At 37.7% G+C, this 19,245-nt stretch overlaps 2 protein-coding genes across 2 annotated transcripts; both read right to left on the bottom strand.

Annotated features, from left to right (window-relative positions):
• Nucleotides 1–892: 892 nt before the first annotated feature.
• LOC147504660 (uncharacterized) lies at nt 893–1,914 on the bottom strand. Its single transcript, XM_086605303.1, has 2 exons — nt 1,224–1,914; nt 893–1,098 (listed from the first exon to the last, which is right to left on the bottom strand). Exons 1-2 carry the CDS (start codon nt 1,912–1,914, stop codon nt 893–895), a joined length of 897 nt encoding a protein of 298 aa, XP_086461429.1.
• Nucleotides 1,915–2,238: 324 nt separating this feature from the next.
• Nucleotides 2,239–2,733, bottom strand: LOC147504659 (uncharacterized). Its single transcript, XM_086605302.1, has one exon. The coding sequence runs from the start codon at nt 2,731–2,733 to the stop codon at nt 2,239–2,241; it is 495 nt and encodes a 164-aa protein (XP_086461428.1).
• Nucleotides 2,734–19,245: the final 16,512 nt, after the last annotated feature.

The raw sequence follows: 19,245 nt of genomic DNA, 5'->3' as shown, positions 1-19,245 counted from the left end.
AATACAAATATAGCTTTTCTCCTTGTTCCGATCGTGATAGCAAGGGTGCCTACCCGAGGTAGCTTTTCAACTCTTGGAAGGCTCCTTCGCATTCCGCAGTCCAATGGAAATCAGGAGTTTTTCTCAGCAAGTGGTATAGAGGCCGGCATTTGTCCGACGACTTGGAAATGAATCTATTAAGAGCGGCGACTCGTCCAGCCAGTCGTTGTACTTCCTTCACATTCTGTGGAGAGGGCATCTCAATCAACGATCGAATCTGCTCTGGATTTGCCTCTATTCTGCAGTGTGTGACTATGTAGCTCAGAAACTTTCTTGAAGTTACCCCAAATGAGCATTTCTCGGGATTGAGTTTCAGTTTATGCTTGCGCAGTATGCAAAAAGTTTCATGAAGGCCTTCTAAGTGTTCCTTTTCCGACATGCTTTTTTCCACCATGTCGTCAATGTATATTTCTATCCCCTTTCGAATCTTGCCTTTGAACATCTTTTCTCCCAATCGCTGAAAGGTAGCACCCGCATTCTTTAAGCCAAAAGGCATCCTGCTGTAACAATAGGTACCACCCTCCACCACAAAGGTGGTTTTCTCCTGATCTGGTTCGAACATCGTGACCTAATTGTATCCCATCGATGCATCCATGAAGGAAAACACCTTGTATCCTGCCGTTCTATCAACAAATTCATCCACTCGGGCCATAGGGTAACAATCTTTTGGGCATTCCTTGTAGAGGTCTATGAAGTCGACACACATTCTAACCTTGCCGTTCTTTTTCGGTACCGCGACCACATTAGACAACTACTCTGTAAACTCCACTTCCCTTATTATCCCAGCCCCCTTCAGCCATATAACCTCTTCGCGAATCCTTTCAGCGTATTTGGGCCTTATGCTTCTCATATTCTATTGCACTGGCTTAACATCTTCATTCATATGCAAATGATGACAAGCATACTCTGGGTCTAAGCCTGTGATATCCTCGATTACCCATGCAAATATATCGGTATTGTCCTTCAGAAACTGCACCAACTTACCCTTCCATTCCTCCGGCAAGTCAGCTCCAACCGATGTAAACTTTTCCTCATCTCCCACCCCAAGGTTCACTACCTCTAACTCATCCAACGTTTTCGGTCCCAGCGAAGGCTCGTACCACTTCTATTTCCGCTGCCCCAGTAATTTGCTATCCGATCCCGGTTCGCTTGATCCCCCTCCCCTTTTGTTCCGCGGACCATACCTTTTACAGTAACTTGATGGATATTCTGCGCTTCTACTTGGTCCCCCCTTATTTCGTATGTCCCCCCATTAGTAGGGAAGCGGATCACTTGATAAAATGTCGAGGGGATGGCCTTCATTTCGTGGATCCATTTTCTCCCTAGAATGGCATTATATTGAGAACTTGAATCCACCACCATAAACCTGGTGAATGCCGTTGTCGGACCAGCTGTAACCGGTAGCATCAATTCCCCCATGGGCTCTGTCCTGCTACTATTGAACCCATACAGATTAGTTCGAGGTGCTTTTAACTGATTTTTTCTGATATTCATCTCCTCCATCGCCCCCTTAAAGAACAAGTCCACTGAATTACCGCAGTCTATCAATACTCTATTTACCAGATAATTGCCCATTGCTATTGTAATTACCAACGCATCCTCATGCGGGGAAATCACTGACTCTAAGTCTTTTGGGGGAAACCTTATGCTTTCCTCACCCACTGCTGCTCCGCAAATTAACTGCGGTATGCTTACCACCGCATTCACTTGTTGTAAACTCGCTGTCTTTCTCATCTTTTCTAGGTGTGCCTTTCTTCCCAGGGTTTCTCCACTAAAGATGACATTGATGGTACCTAAAATTCTAGTCGGAGCTGGCACCCTCTCTTCTTGGTGAACCTCTGCGACAAACTCCCTGAGCATCCCCTTTTCTATCATTCTTTCCACCAACCATTTCAATGCATAACACTCATTCGTGGTGTGATTCCTGATTTTATAATATGCACAAAATGGTTTCCCTTCTATCTCCACAGGTGTATTTCGTGGACCCTCAAAGTACTGCTGCCCTTTAATCAGCGACAAGATTTCCTCTAAGGGCCTATTGAGTGGAGTCTGTTCGATTTCCCGGTACGGCTTCCTCTCCCGGATATCCCTTCGGCCGCGGTGTCCCGTCCTATCTGGACCTCGGCTCTCTCCTCTGTACGCTCCTTTCTCTCTTTCCTCTATTCTACTTTTCCCCTTGCTGACATCTCGGTCGACGGTCTACACTGCTTTCCCTGATCTCTTCTGTTCCTTTGCATTTCTATGCATTATGTCCTCGTAGCGTATGTATTTTTCTACCTTTGGATACAGAGCATGCAAAGAAGTGATTTCGATTTTGGAAACCGACTCATGAACTCTAGTTCCCTCCCTCAAGCCATGCTGGAAGGCTATGACCGTGGTATGTTCCTCCAAATTTTCCACCTGCAATGTCTCCTCCTTGAACCTGCACAGAAACTCTCTCAATGACTCCACAGACCTTTGTTTTATGTTGAACAGAGCTGCGATGTCAACCACCCTTCTTTTCTGGTGTATGAAGTGATCAACAAATGCTCGCTGCAGTTCTTCAAACCTTTTGATGCCCTGCGAAGCCAACTTGTAATACCAATCGGAGGCTCCCCCCTTTAGATTGGCGGGGAACATCATGCAGCGAAGCCCATCATATTTATTCTCCTGCCATAACGGCATCTGTTGCTGACAATGGTGCAAGTGATCCATCGGGTCTCCCTTTCCATCATACCTCTCAAATCTTGGCTGGGCTAACCTCTTAGGCACTTCCGAATTCCATATCGAATCTGTCAGTGGATTTTTGTTGAGGCTTGCACCCTCCTTCTGCGTAACGCTCTAGTTCGCTTTTTCTGCTGCGCGGTTCATCTCCCTATCTTTCTCAATCATCGCCTGTACTACCTCCAATGTGATACCCACCATTTGTTCAGCCTCCTGTGGCGGGTATTCCTCATTCTCCCCCTCCACTTCGCTGCTCCGATGATCATCCCGCCCCATTTCACCCTGTGTAATCTCTCTCTCTTTCCTTAACTCGTCATTCTCAGTCCATAACCTAACTATCTCCTCCTGGAGAAGTCTGGTAGCGTCCACCGCCGCGTTAGATACTTCTTCCTCTCCTACCCCTTCTTCTCCTACCCTTTCCGCTTCCGTGTTCTCTGTTTCCTTGTTTGTTTCTCTAACCATTGCTTTCTTAGGTCTCCCTACTCCCCTTTTCACTATAGTAGCCATTTTCTGGTCCCCACAGACGGCGCCAAAATGTATACACTGTTATTATAACTTATAAGATCACTTGTCTCTTCTCCTTCCTTTTCTCCTTCTTCTCCTTCTTCTCCCTCTTCTCTCCTCCTTTTTCTTTTTTCTCCTTTTCTTATTTCTCTTTCCTCTCTCTTTTGATCTTTTCTCTCTTTCTAACTTCCCTCCTCCTCTAGTTCGTCGATCTTCTTCCATCCATTGTCTCCTCTCTCTCCACGTATCGCGGCAGTTATCTTACAGTTATGATTCCGCTCTCTCTCTCTCTCCACGTCTCGCAGCAGTTCCAAAGCAGTTAGGATGCCGCGAATCTGATCCCATGCAACTTGTCCCCCCATACTATACTACATTCGGTCTCATTGTCACCACTAACCTCCTAGGTCATGAATACGACCCATACAAAAACCTCGAGAGCAATCCCAAGGCCTGTCCAAAACATAAACTCTTACATTTTGACTTACCATGCATCTGAATTATGAATATCAAAATGTACAATACTTTTAGGTTCGAGCCAGACTAAAGATTATCTTTACCAAATAAACAAAGGTTTGAGCCAGACTAGATATATGATCGCAACAACATCTTTACTTTATAGAAAAATGTGGGGGTCGAGTAACAGCGGCTTTGGTGTACGTCCCAGAGGCAAAATTGTAATTTCACTTTTTAAAAATATTTTTTGTTTTTTGAAAGGGTATAACAGTATTTTCATTTTTTAAAATTTGTTTTTAAAGCAGATTTTCAAAACTGGTGGGCTTTTTGCGGAAAGTTAGACAAACAGAGCTATAAGGATAAATTCACTCTTAAATTAGTATTTTTGGTCAATTTATAGGACCTTCCCTGTTGAGAAAATACAACACAACACGTGTTTTTACACGTCCACTAGGCTAGTAACAATATATAGAAGAGGGAACGATGGAGGTATACTTTGGTAGGTGAAGCTTTGAACTAATTATGTGAAATAGGTCCCGCCATTGGATAATTCATTTTTTTTTTGTTCTACGCACACGTGCAAGGCCTTTATTTTAACAAATATCCCATGTGATGACGGATGAGCTATTATTTATCCATCTTGTTAGCGAAAAAAAAATTATTTATCCATCTTAATCTAACAAGTTTGCTTCCCAGAAACCTGTTTAAAAGGAGATTAGCCAAGATTTTCCATTGTTTTATGTGACTAGTACAAGACTACAAGAGACTACTCAGGCCGGGGAGTTTGAGTTACTGTTATATATTATTTAAATACCTCTTGGTTCATATTTTCCAAATAAACTTAATTGCAGATGCATTTCAACTGATTTTACATTTTGTTTTGAATTTAATCCGTAGGGAGACTATCAAAGAATTCAGGGCAAGAAGTATATGAATTATTTAAGGGGGCGCGGTATTGACACCCTACTTTATGGGATTGGCACCTCTTTGACAAAAAGTAGAACAATAATGGTTATTTCTTATATGTCTTTTTACACCCCAACATGCCTGATAGTTCTACGATATTGGGTTGCCGTGAGATCCCATATTTCACGGTAGGCAGTTGCCGCGAGATCGCACAATCCACGGCATCGGGTTGCTAAAGAGGATTTTTTTGTGTTTTTTGTTTTTTGTTTTTTTTTTTCACTTCAAATTTTGCGTATTGAACACACGACATATGGATACCTCATTTTCTTCTTTAGAGTTTCTTTATATACTCCAAGAACAACACCAAAACCATAAAAAAAAAATGTACAATCGAGGCATAATTTTACTATCTCGCAGCAAATATTTTCATATGCTATAATAAAAACTTGTGATCAAATTAATGAAGAAGAGTTTTGATAATTAACACAAGCAAAAACTCCATTTTAGTTAACACAACCATCTCGCGGCTTAAAAAAAATTTTAAACAAAAAAGAACCCACAACAACAACCTTTGGTGGGATATAGGATCTCGTGGCAACTTCTTGCCGTGTGTTTTTTTATGTGATTAATAGAGAGATATCAATACCTTAGAATTGGTCAAAGGGGTGTCAATCCCATAAAGTGGGTTGTCAATACTGCGACCCTTATTCAAGACTGAAGTTCTCTTGATTGCCAGGTTTCAACACAGAATTCTTGTAAGCGTTTGCGTTGAAGGAGAAGAAAAGATGTTTGTCTACTAAGTAGATGCAACTTGTTTTAGATCAAGAAAGTAGCTTGTCATTGACTTGGCAGAATGGCGTTAACATAGTTGGTGTGATAGCGTAGGGACTTCTTTATCTTCACCAAGATTCAAGGTTTATAATTATAAAGCCAAGCAATATTCTACTAGATGGGGAGATGAACGCCAAAATATCAGATTTTGGAATGGCAAGAATCTTTGGCAGTGAGAAACAGATGAAGCTAGCTAATACTTGGTGAGTAGTCTGAACATAGTAAGTAACGTTTAATGTTTTTTCTAATGTGTCAGGGAAATTTTTTCACAATAGTCCTATATTATTGAACGCCAAATTTTTTACAATAATATATATAATATTCAAGGCATGGACTGTGAGAAATTTATGACTAACATTATGGCATGTGACACGGGTCAAGTAATTAACAATACTTAGGCTTTACATTTTACTAAAATATGGGCTTATTATTAATATATGCATCCAATCCATCTAGAGTATATTGGCAATTAGAAGTGTTCCTATCTAATAAATAATCTAATTATTATGGGTAATTAAAAATTATGGTTAAAATGAGAAATTGTCCTCTCTCTCCCTACTCTATAAATACACACTATCCCATAAGTGTGTATGAAAAGTTTTAAGTTATAGCACTTTAAGAATAGAGAAGGTTTAGAGAGAAACATTTTTCCTCCATTCGCAAGCATAAAGCTATGGATTGAGGTATGTATTTTAATTTATATTATTAGTGAAAATATTCGTGATTCAAGATCTAAATAATGTTTTACATTTGGTATCGGAGCGCACGGTTTTGAATTACATTTATTTTCCATCAAAATTAATTTGAATCGAAGGCTATCACGTGGTTTCTCTGTCGTACTCATGCTATAAAAAATTTTTGTTCATGATAAAATGGGCATACTGTGGTAGGATATAAAAAAGACGTTCAGAAAATTAGTATGAAGTTTCACCATTAAGAGAACTTTTTTTTTTTTTTTTGTTCAATGATATGTTACGAAGTAGATGTTCATGATTTATTATGCTTGATTTAATCAACTTAAGTTTTACCAAACTTTTGTGGCTGAAGAAACTCTTTTTCAGCGTAAGTTTTATTATGATGTTATGTAATTATCATACAATATAGGGACAGTCCTGTAATTATTGTAAAGATTAGGGACTGTTCTGTAGTTTATATAAAGCATAGGGACCTAAAATTATAAACAAAAAAATTGAGAAATGATGAAAATACCCCTGTGACAAACAAGAAACGTGACATGAATTTTCCTGTTCATCAACCCCCACATTTTTCTAATACTAGTCATTATCGATGGGCAGATGATTTTTTCCGAAGGTGGAACTTTCGAACTCAGGTATCTTCAATTCACTCCCTCCAATTCAAAGAACCCATACTTAGTAGGAATTGAATATGGCACAAAACAAACTTAGCTCAAATAGTAGTCTAGGTAGAAAATACAGACTCGGCACTTAACGATACATTAGGAGTTCTAAAAAAGACTCTACTAGTAATTTGAGGTATTTAGGTCTTAGTCCTACTATTAACAATTTAATATCAATATTAGGCTTTGGTCCCACTTTCCAAAATAATTAGGGAATAGTCATACTTTTTTTCTTGACCGTGAGTCAACAAAGTTGACCTTGGCAATTCTGCTTGTTTGATCAATATGGCTAGAATACCCCTCGTCTTGCTTGCAACATGTTTTCATGTTGACATATTTGGTTCGCCACACGTCAATCTATCCTTTGGTTATTGCGAACTAAAACATCTAACCGTCCATTTATTTTTGCACTTATCTTGAAGAGTTAAGTGAATGATGGAAAATTCTTTCTCTCTCTCTCTCTCAATCTCTAGCCAATCACTTTGTCTGAAACCCTAACACATTGTCTGAATGATTTCATATTTTTATTTTCACTAGAATTGTGTAGTGGCATATTGAATGACCCAGAGGGTCACGTGTGGATAGGGTCGGTGTATTGGAAATAAAAGGAATCAAGGAGTAAGGAATCAAGTCTGCGAAGCCCTAAAAAATTTGGTGGACGATTGACCATGTATTTATTGGGGAGCCCTCAAATGGGATAGGGGATCAAGGGCCAAAAAAGGGCAAGGGAGGCCGCAATATAAAGAAGGAAAAGAGAGACCAGAAGAAAGAGGAGAGAAAAACTTAGGGTTCTTAAGAGAGAACCCTAAGATTCAACAGAGGAAGAGAGTTGCTGGAATCTAGATCCGACCATGTCCAACTTCTAGAGATAGGCTTTTAAATCGAGGGGCTTTAGTCGCGACATGTGACCTTCATATATAGATATTCGGGTCATACATTTGGCACCGTTTGTGGGGGACCAAAGCAAAAAAACAACTTTAAGATGGCTACAACAACGAGATGAGGAGTAGGCAGACTAAGGAAGAATGAGGTTTAGGATCACAATCAAGGAGAAATTGGTAGCTAGGAAATGAGGTAGAAGATCAAAGAGAGAGAAAAGCCACAACTGTGGCGGTGCAAGAAACATGACTTCTCTAGGAGGAAATCGTGAGGGTGAGGAATGAAAACGAAGAACTAAGAAGAGAACGAAAGATGGCGGAGGAAGAGGAAAGAGAAGAGATGGATGAATGGGGTGACGGTGATGTGGAGAGACCAGATCTGGTCGTGAACCTCGTGGGAGGCATCATGATGGAACAAGTTTGGGAAATGACACTACAACAAAAATGAGATTTGACATCACTCGAAAAGTGATGTCAAAATACTACGACATCACTTTTGCAAGTGATGACAATGGTGGTGTCGTAGAAAGTCGAAAGTTTTGACATCACTCTTAAAAGCGATTTGGTTAAGTGTTGTTGTAAGTCGTTCGAAGTCACTTTTGAAATGATGACATAGGGGCAAAGAAATCACATCACTTAAGAAAGTGATGCCCAAAAGTGATGTTATTAGAGCACACATCACTTTTTAGGTGATGAATATTAATTGGTTCGACATCACTTTTTGTAAGTGATACGAAATTGTGATTCAAAAAATATTTTAACATCATTTTTAAAGTTAAGTGTAAACTAATAGCATAACATTTAAAAAGTGATGGCAAATGTCATTCCAAATCACTCTAAAAGCGATGTCTAATTTTCAAAAAATTTAAAACAAAAAAAAAAAAAAAAAAAAAAAAATCATTTCGCACCATTCATATCCTTCAGTGAATTACATATATTGCAAATAAGTAACAAGAAATTCCATTCAACTGTATTACATTTCCACTTTAGCAATATAGACAATTCAACATCTAACACCTGTTTCTATGCGTTTACAAAGCTACAAATAAACACAAAGTTACTATGCCTTACACTTACATACAATACATTTGTCAAATTGTCTTTATCCTTCCAGCCATGCATAATCTACCTCTTCTTTTTATTTGTTAGAGAGAGTTGGGTCCCAAACAACATCAATAACAATTCTTTCTTTGCGGAGGAAAATTAAACTTCCACAGAAGAGCGAGAGCGAACATGAAACCAAGTTGCACATCAAGAAGAAAATCAAGGTGAGAAGGGAAGAATAACCGAACAACTTCATGTCAGTAGATCCAAGTCCAATATAATAGGTGATCCAAGGCACATCGATATCCCAAAATCCTTCAGAAGTCTTAAAACATAAATATTAACACATGTATGCCAACACCAAGACAAAAATTACTACTAGTAAAAAATACACTAATTGAAGTTATTAAATAGGCATGTCCCAAGTTAGTAGGGTCATCTTAAAACTTGAGGAAACATGTGCATTAGTAAGGAATTGAAGGAGAAAGGAATAAGATATAGCTTGGCTACAAACCCTTGCTTAAAATATTTTTTTCAATCATATCCCACCATTGATAAGTGTATTGATAAGTGCATCAGTACATTGTAAGTGCTTTACTAAGACCTAACTAATACTTGAACATGCTACAAGATTAAATTAACCACCAACCTAATGAGATCCTATATCCATCCCCATATATTGCATATTGGTATATTCCAACTACTAACAAGTCCAAGAATTTCTAAACAAGGCCACAAGTCTCCTCCAATGTTTAAAATAATTAGATACCTTCCATATAGCCACAAGTCATCTCCAGCATAAATGTACCATACGTACCTTCCTTATACCTTTGGCTTTGTAATTTAATCAACCTACATGATGAAGCCTGCAAAAAAGGTTTTCAGCTCACATGGTATATATAAGTAATTATTAGCTTGAATGGATTACAATCATATGAAAATTATAAGTAATCAATCTTTATCTCTTGATTCTTCAGACTACAACTTAATCATTTCCTACTAGTAAAGCTAGGCAGTTCACCAAATAACAAATCACATACACTACAACGGAGTCCATTACAATGCATTATTGAAAAAAGAAGCGGCACCAAAAAAACCAAGTAGCACATCAGTGACTCGGCGTACACTTAGTTTATATCAACACAACCATATTTCTAAATAATGTTATCCATCCTTCTCACCATTTCAATAACTTTAAACATAGCATATTTGCATCCAAGGGCAATCACAAACTCTACAAATTTACAAGACTTTGCCTTCTAGAAGTAGTTTTGTATAAATTTAAAAAGAAGTACCTCGAATTTTCCACCTTGATTAATAAGATGTCCCCTTTATGGAAGCAAAAAGATGAGTATTGTAATTCACTTACTGTAAAGCCGCAAGCGAACTTACTAATAATCGTGGAATCATACAAGTAAAGCAAGTGCAGATGAGGCAATTCTCAATTAATGGCAGAGAAATATTTATCATCTTTATTAGAGCACTCCATTGTAGAGGGCTCATTCCTACTATCTCCTGAATCAATCTACACCTACTTCCTTCTGAAAATATTGCACTTTGAAATCATCGGCATACTCTTCGGAAACTTCCAAATTGAACTTTCAACCAAGTTCAAAGCCACACTCATAACCCATTTCTTTAGGTTGCATTAAATCCCCATTCACCACACAATCATTACCCATTTCAACGCATCTTCTCCTTTTCCTCTTCATCTTTGTATGCATTCTAGACCTTTCTATCAATGAATCCTGATTTTGAAGCTTGTCGGCTCCTTGAATGCAAATAGAAAATCTTGAATTCGTTGAGCTCCCGAAAAGAAAATTAAAATGTTTACTTCTCCAAATTTCCAAAACAAAAACTCAATTTTTCCAACAAGCCATAAAGCAAATACCGTTATTCTTTTGCTCTCTTGAAATTAGCAAAAAAATATGCTTTTCTTGGGGGAAACCATGTTAAAAAATGGAAAATATTGAGTAATTTTGGTTACCTGAGGGATGGGAGAATGAGAAAACAAAAGGCGATCGAGGAGACTAGAGAGAGATTGAGCAGGAAGAAGAAAAAGGGCATAGCCGCTCTCCATGAGTATATTTGAACCAAAACCCTTGCGAGAAAAAAAAATGGGTCGTGACATTTTGGTTTAATTGACTCGGGCTTATTTTTCTATAGGTTTAGTTAGGGGGCTAATATTCTCACCCCCTCAAGTTGATAACCTCCCCGCCCCCAAAACTAAAATATCCCGTATACCGTTCTATCATAACACCACCACAGTCCACGGCCAAGTGCTAGTCCTTTCTCTTTTAGCTCTCAATCGATCATCTAATTGCAGCATAGTATATTTATCAAACGTGAAATTGCTTTGATTGGTTTTAATTTGAAACCAATTTGACGTCAATTCGATAAAGTAGTCTAAAAACTGTCAATAAAGTTTTAACTACTTTGGTTTATTTATTATATTACAGACTTGACTGTTTTAGGAAACCCGTCTAGCAAACTAAGCGCGCCGGTTTCATTTCTATTTAACCTAATTTTTTCGATGACCTTTTTCTAACTAATTAACTTAATTAAGAGGTATTAGGTATATTAATAATAACACTTTTGTAAGTCATATTATAAGTGATTTTGAATACTTGGCAAAGTCACTTTTAAAGTGATGTTGAATACATAGATATTATATCACTTTATAAGTGACACGGCGAATGACAACACCTTTAAAGTGATGATGAATACATATATATTGCATCACTTTATAAGGGACACGGCGAGTGACTTAAAAAAGTGTTACTACATCACTATCATGATATCACTTATTAAAATGATGTTGTATAACTCTACTATATTAACTTCTGAAATAAGTGATGTTAAAAAAAATGTGATAATTATTATATCACATGCTGAGAAAAGTGATGTTATAGTTTTCATATTACATCACTTCACTGAAAGTGATGTAAAATTAGTGATGTCATATGTCATATGCTAACCGCCAGCCAGCAAGAGGAACATGGCGACCGACTAGCCTGGTGGTGGCGGGGATGAATCACAACCTGCTGGTAGACACCATTTAGGCCTCATAAGTCTCGAAGCATTTTTCTCAACCCAAGTTCAAGAGGTACGAGGGGAAGGGAGACCGAGCGGATGATTGGTTGAGAATAGTGGTGTTGAGGGTGTTGTTCATCTTGAATTCTTTGTTTGGAGGATGGTTTTGATGGTTGGAAAAACTAGATTTGTAACTCTTCTCTCCTACTTTCTAATGGCTATTTGGAATTACTTCTTAATGTGAAACTCTTAGTTAATTTGTATATGGACTAAAACTTTTGGTGGTTATCTTGCTCACAAAATCATACTCATTAGAACTTGTCAAATGAGTATAACTAGTGTTTGGGATTGAATCGAGAGAAGATAAGAAGAATGAAAACTTGTATTGCAAAGAAGAATGAAAACTTGTATTGAAAAGATTAAGAACTTGGTTTAACACTAAAGCTTGAAGAACATAAAAATGGAAAACAAGGAAATAACAAATTACACTATTAAAATATTTAATCTACTCTTAATGACCAAAGATTAGCTCTAGGATAATGTTCTTTCTCTACAACTTTGGTTTATATAGGACACCAATTACATCTAAGCCCTTCCTTCTAGAGACAACCTTGTGGGCTTTTGACCTAAGCCCATACAATGGAATTCTTGATTTTGGCTTTAAGTCCCCTTGGCTTTCAACTTTGAGTCCTTAAGTATTTGAGAATTGACTTTGACAGTTGACTTTGATTTTTCAGTACTTTTGCTCCTAAGCTGGAATCTTCTCAAGCAACGTCAATAGCAGTCCTTTTAGCGCTAAAATGCACCTATTAGGAATATATGTCATAAATGGCATGTATCCTACAAACGGTAGCAAAAGCTATAAGTTGTATTTTCATTAAGCATAAGAATGGCATAATTGAAGTATTTTAAAGGTAATAAAATGCACATTTGGGGACTGATCAACTACCCCCAAACAGCATTTTGCTTGTCCTCAAGCAAAGATGAGAGAGAAAAAACTAAGATCACAAATATGTGATTTATTATACTAGTCTTGTTTCGTGGATTGCGATTGCATTGACCATATGCAACAAGGCCTTAAACCATTAAGACTTTCCTAGTGGACGAGCTTAAGCCTCGTGAGAGTTTTCCAGAGAAGATACTCACAAACTTCCTCTATTTAGTACAAAGGGTTTCGTTTCCTTATTTATTCTCAGAGGTTTATATATCTTATTAGCAGGGGGATAAAGAAAAGCTCCTTTGAACTAAGAATAATATATATACAGTAGTTTAATCATCTAAAGATAAACGTGCACAACATGAGTAGTGAAATGCAAAAGTAGAGTCGTTTCCAAAACTTTTGGACAACGTCCTTAAGTTGTGTTCTCACAAGGTGTGTTGCAATCACAACTCTCTGATAGATTCACTCAAGTTTCGTTTTCTAGCTCAAGTGCAGATGGCACTTATATTCCTCACATACTCAAATGACGTCCAAGGAAACCGGGGTCGATTGATCACAATATCCACTTACTATCACACCATCATATTCTTAGTTGAGCTAAATGTCTTTTATTAGGAATTACGGGGCTAAGGTAGTGGTTTAGAAATAAAGGGAAGGGAAAACAAACTCTGATAAGTTGAGAAATTGGGTATTCAGGATATTTGTAACTAGAGAAGAATCTTGTTTTGTTCTTTGCTTTCGAAATTGTGATTCATTCTTTAGTCCTTTGGCTTTGTGAGTCCATATGATTTTGATTTTTGGGAGTTCTAACTTTGCTTTTGTTTCTTTTGAATTCGACTTCTTTTGATTGATTTTGAACTTTTGGGAGATTTTGATTTTTGAATCTTTTCTTTCTTTTTCTTTCTTTTAAAGCTTCTAACTACTCTGATTTTGTACAAGGCCTTCTATTCTCTTTCCACAGTTCATCCAATTCTCAACTCCTCAGCTGGGTAAGCTTTTTATTATGTAACTAGAGAAAAATTATCTTTTTGGGTTTTTAACGTTTATTTGGCTATATCGATACAAAAAGGGCCTAAATTCTCTCCTAGGATATGGCGTGGTGATCAAGCAAGTGGACGTGTTATATCTCTATCCAGATATCCTTGTGTCCTCACTCAATAATCATTCAGATGAGGCTTTTGGCTAAATTCTCACAAGATATGGGACTTAACTGTTCTAACCTTGGTCTTGGAAACTCACTGCTATATACAATCAAATGCTGATGCGTGTCATTCATGAAAAGGTGGATAAACTATTATATGTATATTAGTCTGAGTTCGAAGAACGAATCTTTACTATATTGCTATAATGAAACTTCTAAACCATTTATTCATTATAGAAAAAAAAAACAAGACTTTTGGTACTAAACAGAAAAATATTTTTGGTCTTTTCGAAATATTTTAAGAAAGAAAGAAATATAGAAATATACTAAATATATCTAATATAAGAATGATATATATAATAAATGCCTAGTTTTTACAAAATGTTACTACATCACCCACAAACAAAAATATATTTTGTCCTCAAAGTATGAAGAAATGGAAATAGATTATCATAGGAACATGAACAAAAATAGCAATAACATGTACTCTGTTCTTCGTTATAAAAATATACCACCCCCAAACAAATTTGGAGGGTGGGTTGATAAATATAGAACGGGAAATACATGGTTTATCTAAAAGGTAAAAAACTTAATTATTCTAACATGAAATTTTTGGGTTTTTTGAATTTTATTTGTAAAAACATGTATAGTGTAGAAAATATGAAAAATTAGGCATGATGTATTTGTATTTCCTTATGCTCATATACCACAAATCCTTATACATTCCACAAAACACAAACATACATAACATATAATACTAATAAAAACTAGAAGTGCAAAAAGTAAAGACATGTACTACAACGAAAACAAATTAAATATAACTATGCGGACACTAGGGAGTTGCCTAGTCAGATTCCGCGCAGGGTACTAACGACATCGAGACAAACTCGATCTACTCTTGTCTCTTCACTATCGTCTAGCTCTCTCAGGTGTAGAAGCCTGTGGAACAAACTCGTCTCACAGGTCCTGAAGCATCTTGAGAGTGCTGGCCTGAAAGGTGCGCTGCTTGTGCTTTGAATTGAACTCAACTGCTGATGTAGTTGATGCTGACCCTCATGCATGAAGTGCAAAGCAACCAAGGGATGCGTGAACTGAGACAGTGCTCATGGAGCAAAGTATTCCACTGGAGGTGGAGGTGGAGCTTCGTCATCGTCGAGACTGTGCTCAATCTCTTGTACAACCTCTGCGGACCAGTCCTGCTGAACGGAATGAAGGTAGACAGGAGTGAATGTGGCAGACTTTACTACCACAAAGTAAATTGGAACTACTGCTCCCCAACTAAGCATGAGCTTAGTTATAAGGGTAGGAAGGGGAGCAGTACTCCGTCTAGACTGAGAAAGCTGGTCCCACAGGAAAGAAGTAATATAGAACCCGTTGTTTCGGGTCTATAAAATCCAAAGAATATGAAGGATCAACTTACTTAATATCCGAAGGTTTTGTCATCCCCACAAGGTTGTGTGCAATCCACGTTGCCACTGCCAGCTGGTTCTTCCTCAAAGAAGCTTGCCTCGCACAGGTGGAACCACTGATGTACTCGCCCTCTAACACAGTCGCATGCATCAAATCGAACACCGTGCCATGAAACTGCTGACTCTTGGGTACCTCATGTCGCGCTTCGATACCCAAAACTAACCCAACTGCCTACCTAGTGAACACATGAGTGCCTCCCCCAAACAAAACGGTAACCAAGCTTTCGTTATCGCGAGCTAAGCTACGATAGAAAGCTTGAACAAGAGAAGGGGAGTAATGAGTGGTAGGTTCTAGCAAGAATGGCCTGCAAACTCTTCGAAGGATCTGTCCCTTGAAGAAAACATCAAACACCCCCGAATCAAATAGATTTGAAAAATCCATTCCGGGTACAATCTTTCGATTGGCAGCCATGGGAGGGTGTTTTGGTTAAATTGAAAGTGGATATGAGGTGGGGTGAAGGTTTTTGAGTGGCAGCAAGAACTTTTTTTGATTTGGCAAAGAAAGAGGCGTGGTGCGGGTTAGGGTAGGCGTGGGCATGTGTTGGGGTTGGTTTTGTGAGCTAGGGTTTTAAGTGAGAGAAATGTTGTGTCGGGCGGTCGCGTGGTTGGAATTTAAACCCGCGTATGACCATCGGTTGTTAGGTTTTTAGGGTTTGAAATTTTTGGCCCAAGCCCATATGAAATGTAGAAATACCGAAAAGGTCCTTTTCAGTCTCATAACTCGTAAATTGCATATCCCCGCTTTGTTACAGGTCCGATTCCGATTCAGACAAATGAGCTGTCTAAACGATCAGCGCAGAAAATCCTATCCAACGGTATATCACATGCTTTGATCCAAGGTTGTATGACACACAAGATGATAGATGAATTCCTTAAAGTGTGAAGATGACATAAGTTGTATACACGAATGAGCTCTAAAAAGAATAGAGTATGCCAACTTGAAAGCAAAGCACACGAATAGCGGAATGAATAAAAAAGAGTGTTACGAGAGCAAAGGGAACGGATGGTGGAAATAATATACAAACGTGAAATTAAAGACTAATTAATTCATTTTTGGATTATATATATATATTTTTGAAAAACTGTAAAAATGTGGGTCGTTTTAAGTTAGATCCCCAAGACTCGAGTCAATCCCAACTAGATGGTTTGATTACTCTATGAAGCTGAGCTCTGTGCTTTAGTGTAAGACACATGTAGACTATAAAGACTGAGCCTTCGCTTATTGGCTAAAGCCCAGGGCAGTCTGGTGATTGACATCTCAAACACCAATTCTCATTGACTACACGCTGTCTGCGAGCGTAGGAACTTTTTCATGCACCCGGTGTGATGGTGTGAATCCTCTTACAAATATCATGTTTAATATCAATCAGAAGAGACGCAAAAACTTTAGAATCAGAGGGTACACTTCTCTATTAAGTCTTGCTCGGTATAGAAGAACTGTTGTCACACATTTTGAAAGGTTTGTAGAGAGAGAGAGAGATAAGAAATTTTTGAAATTTTTGGCAACTGAAAATTTTGTAGAGTATTTAGAAAAAAAGGGGGATTTTTTTTTGAAAATTTGTACAAATTGAGTCTTTTAACGTCAGATTCTCGAGACATTAATAGAGAGGTACATGATAGAATTAAACAAATCATGGTTTCACTTTGGGTTACACCATTTGTTTAATTCTAGAAGTCGACTCCTCATCAAGTTTTTATTTTTTATTTTTTTTATTTCTTGTTTTTCTTAAAAGATATCTCTAACAAGATAGTTGGTTTTTGCAAGATAGAGGGCTTTATCCAGTATCATTTTGGTTACTATTGGGCGTAAGATTTTATTTTTTATATCTTTAAGTTTTGAAAAATATGTAGAGATGTTAAAAAGATAACTCATACAAAAGCTGTGATTTCTAAAGCTAAGTTTGAAAAACAAACCATAATAGGTGATCTTAGGCAATTTCGTCTCGGCTCTTTTTTAACCCAATCCAGTCAGACTGTGACTTCTGTTATGTGTGTTGGAGGATTTACTGTGCAAGACATAAGATGTCTTGTACGAATATCATGGTGATATGGGCGACCCTTAGTAACACATAATTGATCCTCAAACCGCTCTTAGAAGAATGGAGATTACGTACTTCTAAGGGTTGGTCTATGTGGAGTCCATTACCCGTGTTTTAGAAAATCATATAACTATTGTTGTAACGAGAATCATCTATTATGAGAACAGGAAAAACAAGAACTTTTATGAAAGGGCGAGAAAAAGGTTTTTCTTTTTGGGTTTTTGTTCCTAAATTACTTCTACTAAGAAAAATCACTATGAGGAGAGTGATCCTCCCAATAGAAGGAAAAGAATTTTGAATTTAGGTGACTCAAATTGCGAACCATCCCATGGTTTTGCCTCCCTAGATCTACCTCTTGTTTTGCAAGTAGGCAAATCTAGTGAAGAGGACTAGCTATATTTCTAGATAATATAGTCTCTCCTCTCCTACTCTCTAGTTAGCCTTCGTTAAAGCCATTCCAACTAGATTGTAAGATGAAACTTGAAACTACTAGAAATCATCCACAGAAGGAAAAAAATTTCAAAATAAAAGGGCTCAAGTTGCCAACCATCCCATGGTTTGGCATGCCTATGGAAGACGAGACATGCTAAACAACCATGTATCTTCACTGAATCCCCATCGCCCTCTGCTTGGTTTCACATCTCTTCTTTATAGAGGAAAGACTACTCAGCGTCAAAGGTGAGATTGAAAGAAAAATGCTTATGTAAAAACAGAAAATAGGGAAATGAAAATAAAGACAGGAATTGTAAATGATAGGAATAGAAAAGCTATTCTAAAAAGATTTTAAAATAAAGAAAAAGAAAAATTGTATACTTGCTCCATTGGGGTACACTACTCAAACCACGAGTAAAAGTGTTAACAAGGAATATGCAAGTATATGTAGACGCAAGGCTTCAGCACTTACAACCACACACTCCTAGTGGAGTGGTCCAATTACCTTTTCTGATGTATTCCATAGAAACAGATGTAAGGGAATGAAAGGATTGGAAATACATCATGGAACAGAAGATTAGGCGCTTGTAGGTTCCAAGGCTGAGTTTGCTTGTTTAGGATTAGGAACTACTTATCCTAGGAACACACCTTTCTGGGCTTTCTCTTGAGTTAGGTGGCCTAGAGATTGTTGTATGGACACCAAGATTTGAGATTGTTAATGCATCAAGGATAACATCATCTCGGATGTTTTGTCTAATGGGATATTAGTAGGTTGGCCAACTAGAACTAGGTCTCTTTGGATGTTGATTGGTGGATTTTGGTAGTTCTGGTTAAAGTTGGATGGAACCATTGCTCTATTCTGATTATTGTAGGTATCTTGTTCTTGTTTGAACTGATTGAATGTATTTTGTGCTTTCACATAATTTGTGAACCCTGGAGGTGGTTGAGTTTGTTGATTAGTATTCCATTGAAAATTTGGGTGTTGCCTCCATGGTGCATTTGGTACATTGAAAGCACAGACTTTTTCTAGTTGAAGTGATGCTATGTTGTTGAGCAAGGGACAATGGGTAGATACGTGATTTAGATCTAGACAGAGAGTGCATGGTGCTATATCGATGTTCATGATTGGTTGGGGAGTATGGTCTTTTAGTTTGGTTGCAAAGGCATCTATCTTTCTTGTGAGGGTTTTGATTAGTGTTTTCATCTCTGGATCGGATTTTATCTCAAAGATACAATTGGCTTTGGAAATACTGGGCTGGGATATTCTGGAATTGTTTGTGTCGCCCCAATGAGTACTCTTTTCTACTTGGTCTTCAAGAAAGGTTAAACCTTCTGTAACACCTTTATCTAAAAAGTTTCCATTACTCATAATATCCAGTGTGACTTTGTGTTCTTGGAGAAGACCTTTGAAAAAACATTGGACAAGAGTGGATTTTTCTAGTTTATGGTGAGGACATGAATGGAGCAGGTCAGAGA

Source organism: Coptis chinensis, chromosome 4 (genome assembly GCF_015680905.1).
Source record: "Coptis chinensis isolate HL-2020 chromosome 4, ASM1568090v1, whole genome shotgun sequence".
Classification (NCBI taxonomy): domain Eukaryota; kingdom Viridiplantae; phylum Streptophyta; class Magnoliopsida; order Ranunculales; family Ranunculaceae; genus Coptis; species Coptis chinensis.
The sequence above is the reverse complement of the archived record's forward strand: the minus strand, read 5'-3'. Positions and strand labels throughout refer to the sequence as shown.

Bases quoted from the DNA above. Each gene is read 5' to 3' on its own strand.
- LOC147504660 (XM_086605303.1), bottom strand. From the start codon at position 1,914: ATGATAGAAAAGGGGATGCTCAGGGAGTTTGTCGCAGAGGTTCACCAA. The intron at 1,099-1,223 runs GTATGGTCCGCG...TGGATGAGTTAG, and splicing joins CCATCAAGTTACTGTAAAAG to AGGTAGTGAACCTTGGGGTG.
- LOC147504659 (XM_086605302.1), bottom strand. From the start codon at position 2,733: ATGGATCACTTGCACCATTGTCAGCAACAGATGCCGTTATGGCAGGAG.